The sequence below is a fragment of the Equus przewalskii genome, chromosome 31 (assembly GCF_037783145.1).
Source record: "Equus przewalskii isolate Varuska chromosome 31, EquPr2, whole genome shotgun sequence".
Classification (NCBI taxonomy): domain Eukaryota; kingdom Metazoa; phylum Chordata; class Mammalia; order Perissodactyla; family Equidae; genus Equus; species Equus przewalskii.
Window position 1 is genome coordinate 8316494 of NC_091861.1, and position 20100 is coordinate 8336593.

General features: G+C 36.1%; 1 protein-coding gene across 1 annotated transcript in view; it reads right to left on the reverse strand.

Moving 5' to 3' along the window:
- Positions 1-20100, reverse strand: part of DNAH14 (dynein axonemal heavy chain 14) — a 417787-nt gene that overhangs the window by 137722 nt on the left and 259965 nt on the right. The window contains exons 44-45 of the mRNA XM_070602297.1: positions 19629-19858; positions 13478-13594 (exon numbers count right to left, since the gene is read on the reverse strand). Coding sequence (XP_070458398.1) covers positions 13478-13594; positions 19629-19858 — 347 coding nt within the window. The remainder of the gene's footprint in view (positions 1-13477; positions 13595-19628; positions 19859-20100) is intronic.

Consider the following 20100-nt stretch of genomic DNA (forward strand, 5'->3'; position numbering starts at 1 on the left):
AGAAAAAACTGCCAACCAAGTATACTCTACCTAGCAATACTGCAGAATTGAAGGAGAGGCAAAGAATTCTCCAGAAAAGCAAAAGCCAAAGGAATTCATCACCACTAGACCAGCCTTACAAGAAATGTTAAAGAGACTTCTTCAAGTTGAAGAGAAAGGGTGCTAATTAGTAACAGGAAAATACATGAAAGAATAAATCTTACCAGTAAAGGTAAATAAAGAGTTAAATTCAGAATACTCTGATGTTGTAATAGTGGTGGGTAAATCATTTATAAATCTAGTATGAAGGTTAAAAGACAAAAGTAGGAGGGAACATGTCAGCAGCATGGCAGAGTGAGTTGTTCCCTTTGTCTTTCCCCTCTAAGTTCAACTAAATGGACATCCATTAACCAAGAGAGGATTCGCTACACAGCACAACAGGACACCTGAGGGATCCATGTAGCTGAAGGTGGGTGGACTGGACCCCTGGTAAGCGGTGGAACTAGTGGAGTGGCCAATTTCTGGTGGCAGTAATCCAGGGTGCAGATCCTCATTGCAGCCAGCATGACTGTGAGTGGAGGTGAGGGCAGCTGGCTCATGCACATATGCTTGTGGAGTGGTAGTAGCCTGGCCTGCAGGAGAGCCCACTGTGCCATGGTGGCCCCACTTGTGCAAACGCTTCCTGCCAAGTGGTGGCACTCAGACCACATGAAGGTGGTCTGGCCTGAGTGGCAGCTCCACCTATGTGAGCATGACCTGCCTGCTGAGCACAGGGGTCCAGCCTGCACAAAAGTGCCCTGCTGAGTGGCTGTGGCCCAATCTGCACAAATGCAGAGCAGCCTACCAGCACAACTACAAACAGATGGGGCAGGAACAGAAAAAACAGCCCCTGTCCCCCACCAACGATGGCACAGGAAATCTGTGATCAGAAGCAACAGGAACCACAGCAAAACTGGTGACCTAGCCCTCAGGGTGGCAACCTTGACACCAGCTTCACCAACCTTGACACCAGCTCCACCAGCAGCAGGGGTTGTTACATGTCCCTGGGTTCCCAGGCCCCTGCCAGCAATAGTAACTCCTGTGAACCCAGTGCCCTTGGCAGTGGTGCAACCAGCACCCCAAGACAACCTGGGAATAGCAGCACAGGTCATGCACTGGACAGGAGCATCTGAACCCATGGAGAGCCAGTGGAGGAACACAAGACCCAGGTGACCAGAACCAAAGTAAACCAAAGACCAGAACCAAACCTGTACTCAGATAAGAAAAGGTGATTACTACCACAGATGCGTTGGCAGAGGATCAACTCATTAAACACCATGAAAAACTACAGTAACATTGCAGAACAGAAGGAAAATGACAATTCTCCAGAAACCAAACCTGAAGTCACAGAAGACTACAATATAACTGACAGAGAATTCAAAATAGCTATCATAGAGGAACTTAACAAGTTACAAGACAATTCAGAAAGTTCAATGAGCTCAGGAATAAAATTAATGAATAGAAGGAATACTTCACTACAGAGACTGAAGCTTTAAATAAAATCAAACAGAAATTCTGGATATGAAGAACACAATTAATGAGATAAAAAATAATGGAGAAAGCATAACAAATAGAGTAGACCCTACAGAACGGAGAATTAGTGACCTCAAAGATAGAAAGCCAGAAATGCTACAGGTGGAGGAGGAGAGAGAAATAAGATTTTTTAAAAATGAAGAAATTCTTTGAGAAATATCAGACTCAACAGGGAAAAGTAACATACAGATTGTAGGTATCCCAGACAGAGAACAGAGGGAGAAAGGAGCAGAGAATTTGTTCAAAGAAATAAGAGTTGAGAACTTAGCAAACCTGGGGAAGAAACTGTCCTTACAAGTACATTAAGTCAGTAGAACTCCTAATTACATAAATGCAAAAAGACCTTCTCCAAGGCATATCATATTAAAACTGTCAAAAGTCAATGACAATAAAAAATATTAAAGGCAGCAAAAGAGAAGAAAATAACCTACAAAAGAACCCCTATCAGGCTTTCAGTGGATTTCTCAACAGAAACTTTCAGATATGATGGTGAAAGAAAAGCTTTCCCAAATAAACAAAAGCTGAGGGAGTTCATTGTCACTAGACCTCCCATACAAGAAATGATGAAAGAAGCCCTCCTACCTGAGGCAAAAAGGCAAAGGTTTACAAAGCTTTGAGCAAGCAGATAAAAGATAGACAAAATCAGAAAATTGTAGCTCTCTATCAGAACAGATTAGCAAATAATTATAATATAAAAGATAAAGGAAACAAAAGCATCAAAAATAACTAAACACTAAACAATTTAGTAACAAACTCATAACACAAAAAAGAATAATTTGTGACAACAAAAACATAGAAGGAGAAGAGGAGAGGGATGGAATCTGCTTAGACTAATGGAGATAAAACACAATAAGAAAATGGACCATCTCATCTATGAGATCTTTTAAACAAACCTCATGGTAACCAGAAAACCAAAAATTAGAGCAGAGTCAAAAATCATAAATAAAGAGAAAATTGAGAAAACCATCACAGAAAACCACCAAACTGAAATGGCAGTCAGAAATACAAGGGAAAAGAAACAATGGGAATATAGAACAACCGGAAAACAAGAGACAAAATGGCAGTATTAAGCTCTCATATATCAATAATCACTCTAAATGTAAATGGACTGAGTTCACCAATCAAAAGACACAGAGTGGCTGGATGGACTTAAAAAGACCCAACACTATGCTGCCTCCAGTAAACACATCTCAACTCTAAAGACAAACATAGGCTCAAAGTGAAGGTATCGAAGATGATACTCCAAGCAAAAGGCAAGAAAAAGAAAGTAGGTGTAGCCATACTTATATCAAACAAAGCAGACTTGAAGAGAAAAAAGATAAAAAAGGGGCAGGCCCCATGGCCAAGTGGTTATGTTCATGTGCTCCACTTTGGTGGCCCAGGGTTTCACCGGTTTGGATCTTGGGTGCAGACATGGCACTGCTCATCAGGCCATGTTGAGGTGGCATCCACATGCCACAACTAGAAGGACTGACAACCAAAAAAATATACTATATACTATATTTTGTATATATATTGGGGGGGTTTTGGGAGAAAAAGCATGAAAAAAAATATTGGCAACAGTTGTTACTCAGGTGCCAATCTTAAAAAAAAGATAAGAGACAAATAGGGGCAGTATATAATGATAAAAAGGACATTCCACCAAAAAGACATGACACTTATTAGTATATATGCACTTAACATATTAACAAACCTAAAGGGAGAAATTGACAGCAACACAATAATAGATGACCCCAATACCTTACTTATGTCAATGGATAGATCATCCAGACAAAAAGTCAATAAGGAAACAGTGGTCTTAAATGAAACACTAGACCAGTGGGACTTAATAGATATACATAGAACATTCCATCTAAAAATGGCAGAATACACATTCTTCTCAAGTGCACATGTAACATTCTTAAAGACCATATGTTGGGAAACAAGGCAAGACTCAATAAGTTTAAGAAGACTGAAATCATATCAAGCATCTTTTCTGACCACATGCTATGAAACCAGAAATCAACCACAAGAAAATAGCTAGGAAGGTCACAAATATGTGGAGACTAAACAACATGCTACTGAACAACCATTGGATCAATGAAGAAATCAAAGGAAAAATTAAAAAAAAAAAGGACAAATTAAAATGAAAATACAACATACCAACTCTTACAGGATGCAGCGAAAGCAGTACTAAGAGGGAAATTCATAGAAATACAGGCCTACCTGAAGAAACAAGAAAAATCTCAAATAAACAAGCTTACCCTATACCTGAAAGAGCTATAAAAATAAGAACAAAGCCCAAAGTCAGTATAAGGAGGAAATAATAAAAATCAGAGCAGAAATAAATGAAATAGAGCCCTTAAAAAACAGTAGGAAGGATTAATGTAACTAAGAGCTGGTTCTTTGAGAAGATAAACAAAACTGACAACCCTTAGTCAGACTCATTACGAAAAAGAGAGAGAAGACTCAAATAAATAAAATTAGAAACGAAAGAGGAGAAATTACAAGGGATAGCACAGAAAGACAAAGGATTATAAAAGAATACTATGAGAAGCTGTATGCCAACAAATTGGACAACCTAGAAGAAATGGATAAATTCTTAGAATCATACAACCTCCCAAAACTGAATTAAGAAGAGACAGAGAATCTGAATAGATCAATCACAAGTAAAGAGAATGAAATGGTAACCAAAAGCCTCCCAAAAAATGAAAGTCCAGGACCAGATGGCTTTTCTGGTGAATTCTATCAAACATTAAAAGAAGATTGAATACCTATCCTTCTCAAACTATTCTGAAAAATTGAAGAAGTCAATTTTGCTTCCTAACTCATTCTATGAGGCCAACATTACCCTGATAACAAAACCAGACAAGGAAAACACAGAAAAGAAAATTACAGGCCAATATTGTTGATGAACATAGATGCAAAAATTCTTAACAAAATATTAGCAAATTGAATACAGCAACACATGAAAAGGATCATACACAATGATCAAGTGGGATTTATTACAGGGATGCAGGATGGTTCAACATCTGCAAATCAATGTGATACACCACATTAACAAAATGAGGAATAAAATCACATGACCATCTCAATAGATGCAGAAAAAGCATTTGACAAGATCCAACATCCACTTATGATAAAAACTCTCAATAAAATGGGTATAGAAGGAAAGTACCTCAACATAATAAAGGCCATATATGACAAACCCACAGCCAACATCATAATCAATGGGGAAAAACTGAAAGCCATCCCTCTGGGAATAGGAACAAGATAAGGGTGCCTACTCTTATTCAACATAGTAGTGGAGGGTATTCCCAGAGCAATTGGGCAAGAAAAAGAAATAAAAGGGATCCAAATTGGAAATGAAGAAGTAACTCTCACTGTTTGCAGATGACATGATTCTATATGTAGAAAACCCAAAGAGTCCACCAGAAAACTATAATCAACAACTACAGCAAAGTTGCAGGGTACAAAATCAACATACCAAAAATCAATTGTATTTCTATACACTAATAACAAGCCAGCAGAAAGAGAAGTCAAGAATACAATCCCATCTATAGTGACAACACAAAGAATAAAATATATAGGAATAAATTTAACCAAGGAGGTAAAAGACCTATACAATGAAAACTGTAAGACATTATTGAAAGAAATCGAGGAAGACATAAAGAAATGGAAAGATACTGCATGCTCATGGATTGGAGGAATGAACAGTTAAAATGTCCATACTACCTAAAGCAATCTACAGATTCAATGCAATCCAAATCAGAATCCCAATGACATTCTTCATGGAAATAGAACAAAGAATCCTAAAATTTATATGGAACAACAAAAGACCCCAGATAGCCAATGCAATCCTGAGAAAAAAGAACAAAGCTGGAGGTATCACAATACCTGACTTCAAAATATACTACCAAGATATAAAATCAAAACAGCATAGTAGTAGCACAAAAACAGACACAGAGATAATGGAACAGAATTGAAAGCACAGAAATAAAACCATACAACTATGAACAGCTAATCTTTGACAAAGGAGTCAAGAACATACCATGGAGAAAGGAAAGTGACTTCAATAAATTGTGTTGGGAAAGTGGACAGCCACATGCAAAAGAATGAAAGTAGACCATTATCTTTCACCATACACAAAAATTAACTCAGAATGGATCAAAGACTTCAATGTAAGACCTGAAACCATAAAACTTCTAGAAAAAAATATAGGCAGTACACTCTTTGACATTGGTCTTAGCAGTATCTTTTTGAATACCATGTCCATTCAGGCAAGGGAAACAAAATAAAAAATAAACAAATGGGATACATCAGGTTAAAAAGCTTCTGCGAGGCAAAGGAAAGCATGAACAAAACGAAAAGACAACCCACCAACTGGGAGAAAATATTTGCAAGTCATATATCTGACAAGTGGTTAATCTCAAAAATATATAAATAACTCATACAACTCAACAACAAACAAACAACCTGATCAAAAAATGGGCAGAGGATATGAACAGACATTTTTCCAAAGAAGATATACAGATGCCCAATAAACAGATGAAAAGATGTTCAACATCACTAATCATCATGAAAATGCAAATCAAAACTACAATGAGATTTCACCTTACACCCATCATCCACAATTAATAATACAAGAAATAACAAATGTTTGAGAGGATATGGACAAAAGGCAACCCTCATACACTGCTGCTGGGAATGCAAACTGGTACAGCCACTATGGAAAACACTATGGAGATTTCTCAAAAAATTAAAAAGAGAAATACCATATAATCCAGCTATCCCACTACTGGGTATCCAAGAACATGAAATCAACAATTCAAAGAGATTTATGCATCCCTATGCTATCTCAGTATTATTCACAATAGCCAAGACATGGAAGAAACTCAAGTGCCCATCAACAAATGAATGGATAAAGATGTGGTATAGATATACAATGGAATACTACTCAGCCATAAGAAAGACAAAATCATGCCACTTGTGACAACATGGATGGACCTTGAGGGTATTATGCTAACCAAAATAAGCTAGACAGAGAAAGACAAATACCATATGATTTCACTCATGTGTGGAAGGTAAACAAACAAATGGATAAGGAGAAGAGATTAGTTATTACCAGAGGGGAAGAGGTTGGGGGAGGATGAAAAGGGTAAAAGGGCACACAGTATGGTGATTGATAAAAACTAAGTGGTGAACACGATGCAGTCTATACAGAAACTGATATATAACAATGCACACCTGAAATTTCTACAATATTATAAGTCAATATGACCTCAACAAAGTAATTTTTAAAAAGTAGTAAAAATATTATAACTACAATACTTTATTAATGGATATACAGATAAAAAAGATGTATATTGTGATATCAAAAACATAAAACATGGAAGAGAGAGTAAAAATGTAGAGCTTTAGTATGCATTTGAATTTAAATTGTTATTAGCTTAAAATAGACTCTTACAAATATAAGACGTTTTATATAAGCCTTACGGTAACAATAAAGCAAAAACCTATAATAGATACACAAAAGAGAAAGAGAAAGGAATCTAAGCATACCACTACAGAAAAGCACCAAGTGACAAAGGAAGAGAGCAAGAGAAGAAGGAATGAAGGAATGAAAAAACAGCCAGAAAATAATTAACAAAATGGCAATAAGTACATACCTACCAATAATCACTTTAAATGTAAATGGAATATATTCTTTAGTCAAAAGACACAGTGTAGTTGAATGGCTGAAAAAACAAGACCCAACTATATACTGCCTACGAGAGACTCTCTTCAGCTTCAAGGACATAAACAGACTGAAAGTGAAGGAATGGAAAAAGATATCCCATGTGAATGGAAACCAAAATAAATCAGGGGTAGTTATATCAGACAAAACAGACTTTAAGCCAAAGGCTGTAATAAGAGACAAAGATTTCATTACATAATGATAAAGAAGTCAATCCAACAAGAGGATATAATATTTGTAAATATTTATGCACTCAACACAGGACCACCTAAATGTAAAGCAAACATTAACAGACCTGAAAGGAGAAGTAGATAGCAATGCAATAACAGTAAGGGACTGCAAAACCCCACTTTCAACAACGTATAGATCATCTAGACAGAGAATCAACAAGGAAACAGGGTACTTAAACTACTAATTGCACCAGATGGACCTAACAGACATTCAGAGAACATTCCACTCAAAAGCATAAGAATACACATTGTTCTCAAGCACAGATAGAACATTCTCCAAGACAGATCATATGTTAGGTCACAATAAAAGTTAATAAATTTAAGGAGATTGAAATCATATCAACTACAATGGTATGAAACCAGAAATCAATTATAGGAAGAAAACTGGAAAATTCACAAATATGTGGAGATTAAACAACATGCTACTGAACAATCAATGGGTCAAAGAAGAAATCAAAACATAAATCAAAAAATGTCTTGTGAAAACAGGACTATAAAATACCAAAACCTATGGGATGGAGTAAAAGCAGTCCTAAGAGGCCAGTTCATAGCAATGAAAGCCAACATTAAAAAATAAGATCTTTAAAGTTCTCATCACAAGAAAAAAAATTGTAACTACGTGTGGCAATGAATGTTAACTAGACTTGTTATAGTGATCATTTCACAATATATACAAATATCAAATAATTATGTTGTACACCTGAAACTAATATAATGTAATGTGAATTACATCTCAACTGAAAAAAGGGAAAGAAACAAGAAAGATCTCAAATAAACAACCTAAATTTACACCTCAAGGAACTATAATAAGAACAAATTGAGCCCAAAGTCAGGAGAAGGAAGGAAATAACAAAGATCAGAAAAGAAAAAATGAAATAGCGACTAAAAACACAGTAGAAAAGAACGATGAACCTAAGAGCTGGTTCTTTGAAAAAATAAACAAAATAGAAAGATTCTAGATTTATCAAGAAAAAGAGAGAGAGGACTCAAATAAAATTAGAAATGGAAAAGGGACATTACAACTGATACCAAAAAAATATAACAGATCATAAGAGACTACTCTGAACAATTATATGCCAACAAATTGGACAATCTAGAAGAAATGGATAAATTCGTAGAAACATACAACCTAACAACACTGAATCATGAAGTAATAGAAAATTTGAACTGACCAATAATGAATAAGGAGATTAAATCAGTAATCAAAAACTTCCTAACAAACAGAAGTATAGACCAGATGGCCTCACCAGTGAATTCTAACAAACATTTAAAGAAGAATTAATGCCAATCCTCCCTAAACTCTTCCAAAACACAGAAGAGGAAGGACCACTTCCAAACTCGTTTCATGAGGCCAGCACTACCCTAATACCAAATCCAGGCAAGGATACTACAAAAAAAGAAAATTCAAGCCAATATCCCTGGTGAATATAATGCAAAATCTCCAACAAAATATTAGCAAACCAAATTCAATGGTATATTAAAAGGATCATACACCACAATCAAGTGGGATTTATTCCAGGGAGGTAAGGCTGTTTCACACCTGCCAATCAATCAGTGTGACACATCACATTAATGATGTGAAGGATAAAAGTCATACAGTCATCTCAATAGAAGCAGAAAAAGCATTTGACAAAATTCAACACACTTTCCTGACAAAAACTTTCACAAACTGGGTATAGCGGGAATGTACCTAACTATAATCAAAGCCATATAACAAGCTTACAGCTAACACCATACTCAATGGTAAAAAGCTAAAAGTTTTTCTTCTAAGATCAGGAACAAAACAAGGATGACCGAACTCACTACTTTTATTCAACACAGACTTGGAAGTCCTAGTCAGAGCAATTAGGCAAAAAAAAAAAAAAATTAAAAGGCATCCAAATTGGAAAAGAAGTGAAACTGTCACTATTGCAGATAATATGATATTAAATATAGACAACCCTAAAGATACCACCAAAAAACTATTAGAAGTAATTAACAAATTCAGTAAAGTTGCAGGATACAAAATCAATATACAAAAATTAGTTGCATTTCTATATACTAACAATGAACTATCTGAAAATAAATTAAGAAAATCCCCATTTACAATTGTATCAAAAAGAATAAAATACCTAGGAACAAATTTTACCATGGAGGTGAAAGATCTATACACTAAACATCATAAGACAATAAATGGAAAGATATTCCAACTCATAGATTGGGAGAATTAATATTGTTAAAATGTCCACACTGCCATCTACAGACTCAGTGCAATCCTTCTCAAAACTCCAATGGCATTTTTTACAGAAATAGAACAAACAATCCCCAAATTTGTATGGAACAACAAAAGACTCCAAACAGCCAAAGCAATCTTCAGAAAGAAAAACAAAGCCAGAGGCATCACATTTCCTGATTTCAAACTGCATTGTAAGTTATATTAATGAAAACAATACATTACTGGCATAAAAACAGACACATAGGTCAATGGAACAGAATCAAAAGCCCAGAAATAATCCCACACATATATGGCCAATTAATTTATGACAAAAGAGCCAAGAATATACAATGAGGAAAGGATATTCTCTTCAATAAATGGCGTTGGAAAAACTAGACAGTAACATGCAAAAGCATGAAACTTGGCTTCCATCTTAACGCTTACACAGAAATTAACTAAAAATTGGTTTAAAGACTTGACTATCTGACCTTAAACCACAAAACTCCTAGAAGAAAATATAAGGGGTAAGCTCCTTAACATCACTCTTAGCACTGAGTTTTTTGGATTTGACACCAAAAGCAAAGGCAACAAAAGCAACACCTCAATCTTGATCTTTGCCGTTGAGCTGGCTTCTGTCCAGCAGAGAGTGCTGCCTTGCCACCAATCCAATCGTTTTAGATGGCCTCAGAGTAGCCTCCATTAAATTGGGATAATGGTGGAAAATGGACTGAGTATAGAAAAAGAACAGAGCAGTCAGAACTATGCCTAGACAAATGCCTTTGGATGTCAATATTTGCATACATAATTGATTGGTGAGTGATGTGTAGGTTCATGCCCAGAATCTGAACCTGCGAACCCCTGGCCACTGAAGCAGAGTGCGTGATTTAACCACTCCGCTACCAGCCAGCTCCCCTAGATGAATCTTCCATCAATAGACAGGAAAGAATGGATAATCGATTGACAAGAAGCAGTGTGTGACACACAGGGTATTAACATAAGAGGTATATGGAAAGAAAAGGGAGGGTTAACTTGCTACAATATCGCAAAATTAAGTCATATTATTATTAACTAACTTTCCCATCATTTTCCTTTATATTGATCAAGGTCCTATTTTTCCATCTTGTTACTGAAGAAGGAAACATTTACTGTATGTTTCCATATATCCCCATACAAGGAACAGGAGATTCATTAGAACATTGCTTTAGTAATTTGTCTCAAATAAATATTTATTGAATATTAATAAATGTTTCATGAACTTCAAAATACATCCCCTGATGACAATAGATTGAGTACTTTTTTTAAACAAAAAAATGTTTTTGAGGAAAAATATCTTAATCATAAAACATAATTTTGTTTTTGGTGAGGAAGATTGGCCCTAAGCTAACATCCAGGCCAATCTTCCTCTACTTCCTATGTGAGATGCTGCCATAGCATGGCTTGATGAGCGGTGTGTGGGTCCTCACTTGAGATCCTAACTCCCTAGGCCTGAAGCAAAGTCGGTGAGCTTAACCACTAGACACCAGGCTGACCTGATAAAAGGTGATTTTTGAAGCATGTCTAGGATGCCCAAAAAAATCTATCATAATGTAGTTTACCATGGAAAAAAATCATATTGATATCCTAAATGTTATAAATTTATGATGTTATATTTCATAATTTGATTATATTATAATTCATACACAATAAAATTTAATTTACATATAAGAAATTAATTCCTTATATTTTAATACATAATTGTACATCTAATGCCATGTATATAATATTACGCACAATAAATGTATACATGCTCTGCTGGGGTCAAGATACAGACTTGCCCCCGCCAAGTTGGCACCAGCTGGCACAGAACTGGGGCGCGCTCTGCTTGCACGGAGCAAGGCGCGGGATGCCCTGGTGTACAACCCCAACCTCCTGGATGACCTGCAGTGGTCCTGTGGCAAGCACGAGCGGGTGGGTCCTCATCTTTGCGTTGGCCAACGACCACGGTGATGGAGGATGTGAGGCCCTCTGACCTCAAGGACACAAATGAGACCTTCCAGAAGAAGTTCCCACACATCAAACTGACACTGAGCAAAATTAAAAGTGTACAACAGGAGATGGAGAACCTCTCTGAAGAGCGCAGCCCGGAGCTTGTGACCGCCTGCACGGCCCACGTGTACTTTGAGAAGCTCATCCCGCAGGGCAAGCTCAACCAGCAGAACTGAAGCTGCGCGCCTGCGCGTGTGCGCTGCCCCCGCCATCAGCAATGACCTCCGCAAGGACTAAGGCAAGCAACTCATCACCGAGTGAGAAGTTTTTGATTTCACAGATGGGATCTAATTGGGTTTACTTGCTGTCTTCTCAAGAACCAGGCATAATCTCGTTAGAGACGCCTCCCGCGGCGGTTCTAGCCAGGCTGGCCCCTGCTCAGCCCCTGGCGCTCTAAATCGACGGCCGCACTTCCGTGGGCCCACGGGGGTGTTTCCAGGCGCTGAAGCACGTCCCCCGCTGGCCTCTGCTGTTGCACCCACCCGGCAGAGCTGTGCCTGCCCTTCTTTTCTTTACATCCTTGCTTCTTACAGGGACATTGTTTTCATTCCAAAGCGCCTCACATTGCCAATGGTATTTCTGAGAATCTTCTTGGATTCTCATATGAACAAAATGTTGGCTTTTGTTATTGATTCATTCTTTTTTTTTTTTTTTTCCCATGTGCCTAAGACTGGTCTGGCACCAGGAGCTTTGATTTGCATTGCGTAGTGGTGAATCAAAAATGATATTGTGATATTTAGATTCCTGTTCTAGGTTTGAAAGGTTTGAAAGCTCGGGAGGGTTTTGGTTTCTTCTAAGCCCTTTGCCTACAATTAGGGTAAGTTGGGACGTAATATCTTAGATTTGGAGAAAATACCTCCCATTTCCCTTAGGAGTGGGACACTAAGATACTGAGTTATGTGCACTGATATTCAGTTATGCTTTTTCTATATAGTAATAAAAGCTAAAAAAGAATGACCCAGTGTTAGCACTGACATATGATACACAATTCAGAGGTTTTAAATAAGTATGATCAGCCAATAATATTTACTGTGAACAATATTATACAGTAGAACCTTGGTATTTCCAACTGAAATTAGAACTTTCTGGATGTTTCATGATTCTGATATCTCTGGTTATTTTCTGTCAAAAACTCTTCTAACCAAACTTCGATATTCTTTGATGAGAGAAACTGACCTCAAAGCAGTTCAATTCAATTTGCATTTATTGAATTTCTTATATTTGCAAGAAATCTACATGAGGTTTGATCATTAAGTTACTGCCTTAAACTTCAACCAAGCTCTCAAAGTACAATTTTCTGTATATTTTTTTCCTACAACTAGAAGCAGAAGATTGAGAATACAAACAATTTAGCATATATGGATATTTATCAAACTATGATTATTCTTTTTTAATTAGCAGTTTCCTTTACAATCAAGTGTAGTTCCTATATATGTTTTTCCTGTCTTAGAAGAGGCCCTCTCCCTTTTCTCCTTTCATTAATCACAGCTAATTAAAATAAAAAGTATTTGTTAGTAAGACTGTCAATGAATTAGTTTTACAATGTACAATTGACTCCATCAAATACATTCCAACTTTCTCAGAAAGCAATATTCAAAGGTTATTTTGTTAAAGGCATGTTTTGTAAACAGAGATCTAAACTGGTCCCTGCACAAACTTGGACTACATCAGTCTTCAAAGTTGCTGACATAACTCCTTTATATATAAAGTGTTCCCAATATTTTAGAAAAGTTAGAATATGAGTCTTATAATTAGTCTCACCTCTTTGAATTAGTGTTTGAATGCCAGGAAGTAATTCTGACCACGGCATGAATTCACATTGCTGTACATCCACAAAATACCCAAAGATAGAGCGCTCGCCAGTTGGTAGGGCGATGCCTGCATTTGGAAACGATAAATAAATCAATCCAAGTAAGAAAGGGATTCATTTACGGAATGTTTCAGTAATGATATGATATCTGAAAGATCTGATTGTTGAACCAGAAGTAGTAACTATTCACCAAAGGTATATACAAATATATAAAACAGGCCTATTTTTTTTCTTCTTCTAATCTTTAATTATATAAAAGCAAAGTTTTATTAACTTTTTGTCTTTTTTATATCCAGAAAGTAAGGTGAATCATGATCTGATATCCTTTGGAATCTTACCCAGAAGTTCTGCTTATTACCATGTGTTGGATATTATTAAATGCCAGTAATATTCTGGTTGTGGTCAAACCAATACATTAGAGAACTCTGATACTTATTTGCAAATCATATTTACTTTTCCATCATAAAAGTAATAAATTTTGCTAATAGATTCTGGAAAATACAGAATCATAAAAGAATTTAGCCATGGTTTCACCATACAAAGATACCAGGGTTAATATTTAATATATTTCTTTGAATCATTTATAAAACTTTTACATACAGTAAAATTTACTTTTTTGGGTTATACGGTTCTGTAAGTTTTATATCATATGCATGTATTCTTGTGACCACTGTGACAGGGGACAGAACACTTTTAAAACCCAGAGAATTCCCTAGTGCTGCCCCTTTCGTATTGAGACTATTCTGCCAATCTTAACCCCTCCCAATCACTGATCTGTTCTCTATTTTTATATTTTGCTTATTCCAGAATGCCACATAAATGGAATCATACAGTATGTAACTTTTTGAAACTGAGTTCTTTCACTTAGCATAGTATCTTTAAGATTCATCCATATTACTCATCATCATTCATCAATAATTCATTTCTTTTTATTGCCAAATAGTATTCCATTCGTGTACCACAGTTTATTTATCCAGAGATCATACAGTAGTTGTCTTTCTCAGTCTGACTTATTTCACTTAACATAATGCCCTCAAGGTCCATCCTGTTGTCACAAATGGCAGGATTTCCTTCCTTTTTATGGCTGAATAATATTCCATTGCATATATATACACCACATTTTCTTTATCCATTTATCTGTTGATGAACACTTAGGTTGCTTCCATGTCTTGGCTATTGTGAATAATCCTGCAATGAACGTGGGGATGCAGGTGTCTCTTTGAGATAACATTTTCATTTCCTTTGGATATATACCCAGAAGTGGGATTGCTGGATGACATGGTAGTTCTAGTTCTAGTTTTTTGAGGAACCTCCATACTGCTTTCCATTATGGCTGTAATAATTTATATTCCCACCAACAGTGTAGCAGGGTTCTTTTTTCTCCACATCCTTGTTAACATTTATCTCTTGTCATTCTGATAAAAGCCATAATGAGATATAACTTCACACTCACTAGAATGGCTGTAATAAATAAGACAGACAATGACAAATGCTGGTGAGGATTTGGAGAAACAAAACCCTCATATATTGTTGATGGGAATGTAAAATGGTGCAGCCACTTTGGAAAATAGCTTGGCAGATCTTCAAAAATTAAACATAAACTACCAGATGACCCAGCAATTCCAGTCCTAGATATCCACCCAAGAGAAATGGAAATATATGTCCACAGAAAGACTTGCACATGAATGTTCATAATAACATTACTCATAATAGCCCCAAACTGGAAACAACCTAAATGTCTGTCAACTGATAAATGGATAGACAAAAATGGTATATCCATAGAATGAAATACTATTAAGCAATAAAAAGGAATTAACTACTAATAGAAGGTATATTATGGATAAGTCTCAAAAATATTATGCTAAGTGAAAGAAGCCAGACACAGTGGACCATATACTGCATGAGTCCATTTACTAAAATGCCTATTACAGCTAAATTTATAAACAGAGAAAGTAGATTAGTAGTTGCCTGGGAATGGAAGGGGGAATGGGGATTAACTGGAAATGGCAGGGATCATATTGAGAAAGATGAAAATGTTCTAAAATTGATGTGTGGTAAAGGTTGTACCGCTCAGTAAAGCTATAAAAATCACTGAGTTATAGGGGCTGGCCCTGTGGCCGAGTGGTTAAGTTCACGTGCTCCGCTGCAGGTGGCCCAGTGTTTCGTTGGTTCGAATCCTGGGTGCGGACATGGCACTGCTCATCAAACCACTCTGAGGCAGCATCCCACATGCCACAACTAGAAGGACCCACAACGAAGAATATACAACTATGCACCCGGGGGCTTTGGGGAGAAAAAGGAAAAAAATAAATCTTAAAAAAAAAAAATCACTGAGTTATACACTTGAAATGGGTGACTTTTATGATATGTAAAATATACCTTAATAAAGCCCTGTCTTCTCAGTTTAGCAAGACCAGTAACCTCTGTTTAGGTCCTCCCTCCCCACCCCCCCGGGGCCATGGTCTGGAAAGTTCCTCCAGGTAGATAGTTGGGGCAATCATATGGTTCATCTCATTTGCTACCCCTTGGGCAAGGCCATGGTTTATTATTGTCCTTTCCAAGTAAATGAGAATGCTTCTGATTCTCCTTCTTGATAGGAATTGAAAAGAATGCATTCACCAGATTAATGACACATACTTAGTGTCAGTGATTGAGCTGACCTGCTCTAGTAAAATACTAGCTGATGTAATTGAGACTACTACTTGTATAAGTTTATTATAATCCACGGTCACCCCTTGATTCATCTTTTTTATCTAAAAGAACTAAGTTGGTGAATTAAACAGGGACATGATGGGTAAATCACACCTGCATTCTTGAAGTCTTCGAGGGTGTCACTGATATCTACCATTCCACCCAGGATATAGCATTGGTTTTGATTTACTATCTTGGCTGCCGGTGGGGATAGTTTCAGGGGCTTCCACTTGGCTTCCCCTTCCACATGGATCTTAGTCCACAGGTCAGGAAATTAAGGTGAAAGCTTTTGCCGGCTGCTAAGTATATCCATCCTGATTATGCATTTAGGTGCTGGGGAAATGAACACTGGGTGGAGTTGAACTGTGACATGGAGCTGTACCAGGATTTTACTCACCTTTCCTCCATAAGCCTTTACTCTAACAAGGGGCCATGATGGTCTTTTGGTTCTACTGGTATAACCATTAGCTCAAATACTGTATCCAATTATCCTTGAAAGATCTGGAATCCCCTCTTTCCCAGTTATAGTCATTCTGATAAATAACTGTAGTTCCCTCGTTGCTCTGTCATTGCAGGTCCTTCCTCAAGTGGAAGTGCCTTTGTCTCACTGAGATCTGAGTTCCAGGGGCACTCATTGCTACTTGGGGGTCACTGCTTCTAGGATCTCTCAGCAGAGAGCTAAGAAATATATCTACATATACTGACCCATATATACACACATCTATATTTATTTCTGTGTCTATCTGTGTATAAAGAAAAGAAAGCATGAGTTCAGCTTAATACCTTTGTATAAGTTTCCTGTCGCTGCTGTGACAAATTACCATAAACCTAGGGGGCTTAGAAGAACACAATTTATTCTCTTATAGTTCTGGAAGTCAGAAGTCCAAAATGTTTTCAGTGGACTAAAATCAAAGTGTTGGCAGGATTGCATTCCTTCTGAATGCTCTCAAAGAGAATTCTTTTCGTTGCCTTTTCCAGCTTTTTCCAGTGTTGAGTGGTCACATGTATTCCTTGGCCCCTTCCATCTTCAAAACCAGCAACTGCACAATTGCAGTACTTCAACCTCTGCTTCCATCGTCTCATCTCCTTCTTTGACTCTTCTGCCTCCCTCTTCTATCATTAAGGACTCATGTGATTAGGTCAGACCCACCCAGATAATCCAGGATAATCTCCCCATCTCAAGATCCTTAATCACATCTTTAAAATCCCTTTTGCTATGAGATAACATATTCACAGATTCCAAAGATTAAGATGGGGGAATCTCTGGGGAGCCATTATTCTGCTTATCACAATACAGCAAAAGAGGGTTCATTGTAATATATGTCCTTTGCTTTCCTTCTCTGTTGTTTTTCTCTTGCAATTAAGAACTAGTTCGTGAGGAAACAGTTTCAGACTATGGAACTAACCTGCTCCTCATCAAAATTTTGCCCTAAATTTAGCATCCATTGATATTCTTGCCTGATCTAATCTTTAACTATGATGGCTGCAATGGATATCCTTTCTGTAGAATGGAACTGTTATCCTAAACTTTATATTATTCTTACAGATAATTTTTTCAAATTTAATAATCAGTTAAAGGTAACTAGCAGGAACAAGATAACAGCCACAAATTAACAAGACTTGAATGATTGGAATTATCAAGTGCATATTCTAAGACAGCCATACTTACTATGTTTAAAGAAATAAAAGTTAGCTTGAAAATACCTAAAAGGAACGAGAAACTAAAAAAGTGACACAACCAATTTGAAAAGGAACTAAACAGACCTTCTAGAAATACAATAGAAGTTAAGAGCCCAACAACCACAAAACCAGGATCATACTTAATGGGGAAACGCTTGAAGCATTAGCATTTATAATGTCAAAAACAAAACTAAAGAAAAAAAGATGATATACTTAAGACCAAACTTTATAAATATGCAAAATCAATATGAATAAAACTTGAAAACTCTTTTTTTTCCTAGGTTTAATTCCTTCTTTCATGGTGCCCAGAGTAGAGTTGATCTAGACTATTGAAGTTTTCATTTAAATGACTACATTTTTCATTTCCAGAATTCCAATTGGTTTTTTTTTATAGCCATATGTTCTTTTTTCATTTCTACTTGTTTTTGCTTCATAATTGCTTATTTATTTTAAAATGGATGCCATTTCTTCATTTATCTTTTTGAGAACCCTAAACATATTTCTATTAGAATCTGTTAGGCTACAATAATTTCATCTGGAATGAGTTAACATTATGATGGGTGATTGTTGGTCTACTTTCTTAGTATTAGTTTCTTTCTGCATTTTAAAGTTTTTGTTCACAAGATGATTATGAGTGGAAGGTTTTTTTCCCTTTTTTCCCTTTTTTTCTCTTTCTTGTTTCTAGTCTGATGGTTTTATAGTTTTATGACTACTACCACCAGTCTCTTGTTTTCTTCCTACATCTCTGTCCTAAGCTAGTTTTTATATTGGTATTTCAGATGACAGAACAAAATTTCATATTCATTGTTTTAAAATAATCTAACCTAATGAGTAATTTATTAGTTTTTCTTTAGGTTTACAGGGAGAAGATAGAATAAAGTTGGAGGTATTTCTGCCTGACAAATAAATCGAGGCAGCTTATTTATCTTTAGGAGTTAACATCAAATTGAATTACTAAGTTCAAAGAGAAATTACCATGCAATACTTTGATATTAAAAATTAATTTCCATAGGAAAAACTTTGTGATCCAGATGTCTTAAGTGGAACTTTTACAAATAACCTCGAAAAGATACTTTAAGAGTTACATCAGACAAACTAGTAGGATTTGTATTTTTGTTAATATTTTTAGCTCTCATCTTTATTTAACAAAGTTCTTATAAATACATTCATGTTCAATATTTTGTTTCTTTTTGGTACCTGCGTCAATGATCTCTTAATCTCTTCAAAGTTCCTTTAACAGTAACAGCTAATTGGGAAAGTTTACTGTTTCAAAGTATTAGGACAGTTTCCGCTTCTAAGAACTGATTCAAAAACACAAACACTAAATAAATCTAAGGCTTTATAAAATAATTTGGAAAATATTATTTTTTCAAAAACAAAATGTGGGACTGTAATATGCTTCTTCTACAGAAGTTCCTGCTACATGATAATATAATACAAATCCAGCTATATAGCCGATGGGCTGAGCTCACGGTTTCACAGCTTTATCTTTGTTCTTCTGCTTTACTTGAGTTACAGCTTCTTGTAGCAATAAGAATCAGTCAGGAATCTGATTTTCCTCAGCCTCTTTTCATTGGAGCAAGGGTGTTGGAGTGTACCTATTAACCCACTTTTACCTTTAATCTTAACATTTTAAAAGATGGACCTAATCAATATAAGCCCAATTATAAAGAGTTTCTAATTAGTATTCTAAAGTAAGCATAATTATGATGTTTTCCCTCCAGAACTTACCTACTTGTGAGTTGCTTTCAAATAATTCATGAACAAGGTTGTCAAAATCATAGGTTACTCTTGCAGGAGAATCAGGCTCAAGACCTGAATACAACAGTATGTCATCTTCATGTTCATCTTCACGTTTTAAACCTCCTCCAAATGCCCACGTAAATGCAAATATGAAAAGCTTCTGAATCATTATTTTTAATTTATCAGGATTTTTCTCCAGATACCATGTATTTTCAGCCCTGGGATAGATATGTGTGGAAAGGTGAAGGTTAAAATTTTTAGAAAGCAGTTCAGTAATTTATTTCAATATCATGTCAAAGTTTCTTTACTAAAAATTATAAAACGGTTAAGTGTGGACATAAAAGTTTTAGAGTTAATGTATAATTTTCTTTTGATAACTCATGTAAATTATAACTGCTACTATTTTTATTTTTAAAGCACCATATGTATAAGAGATTTGTAGTCAACCTTTATTTCATTT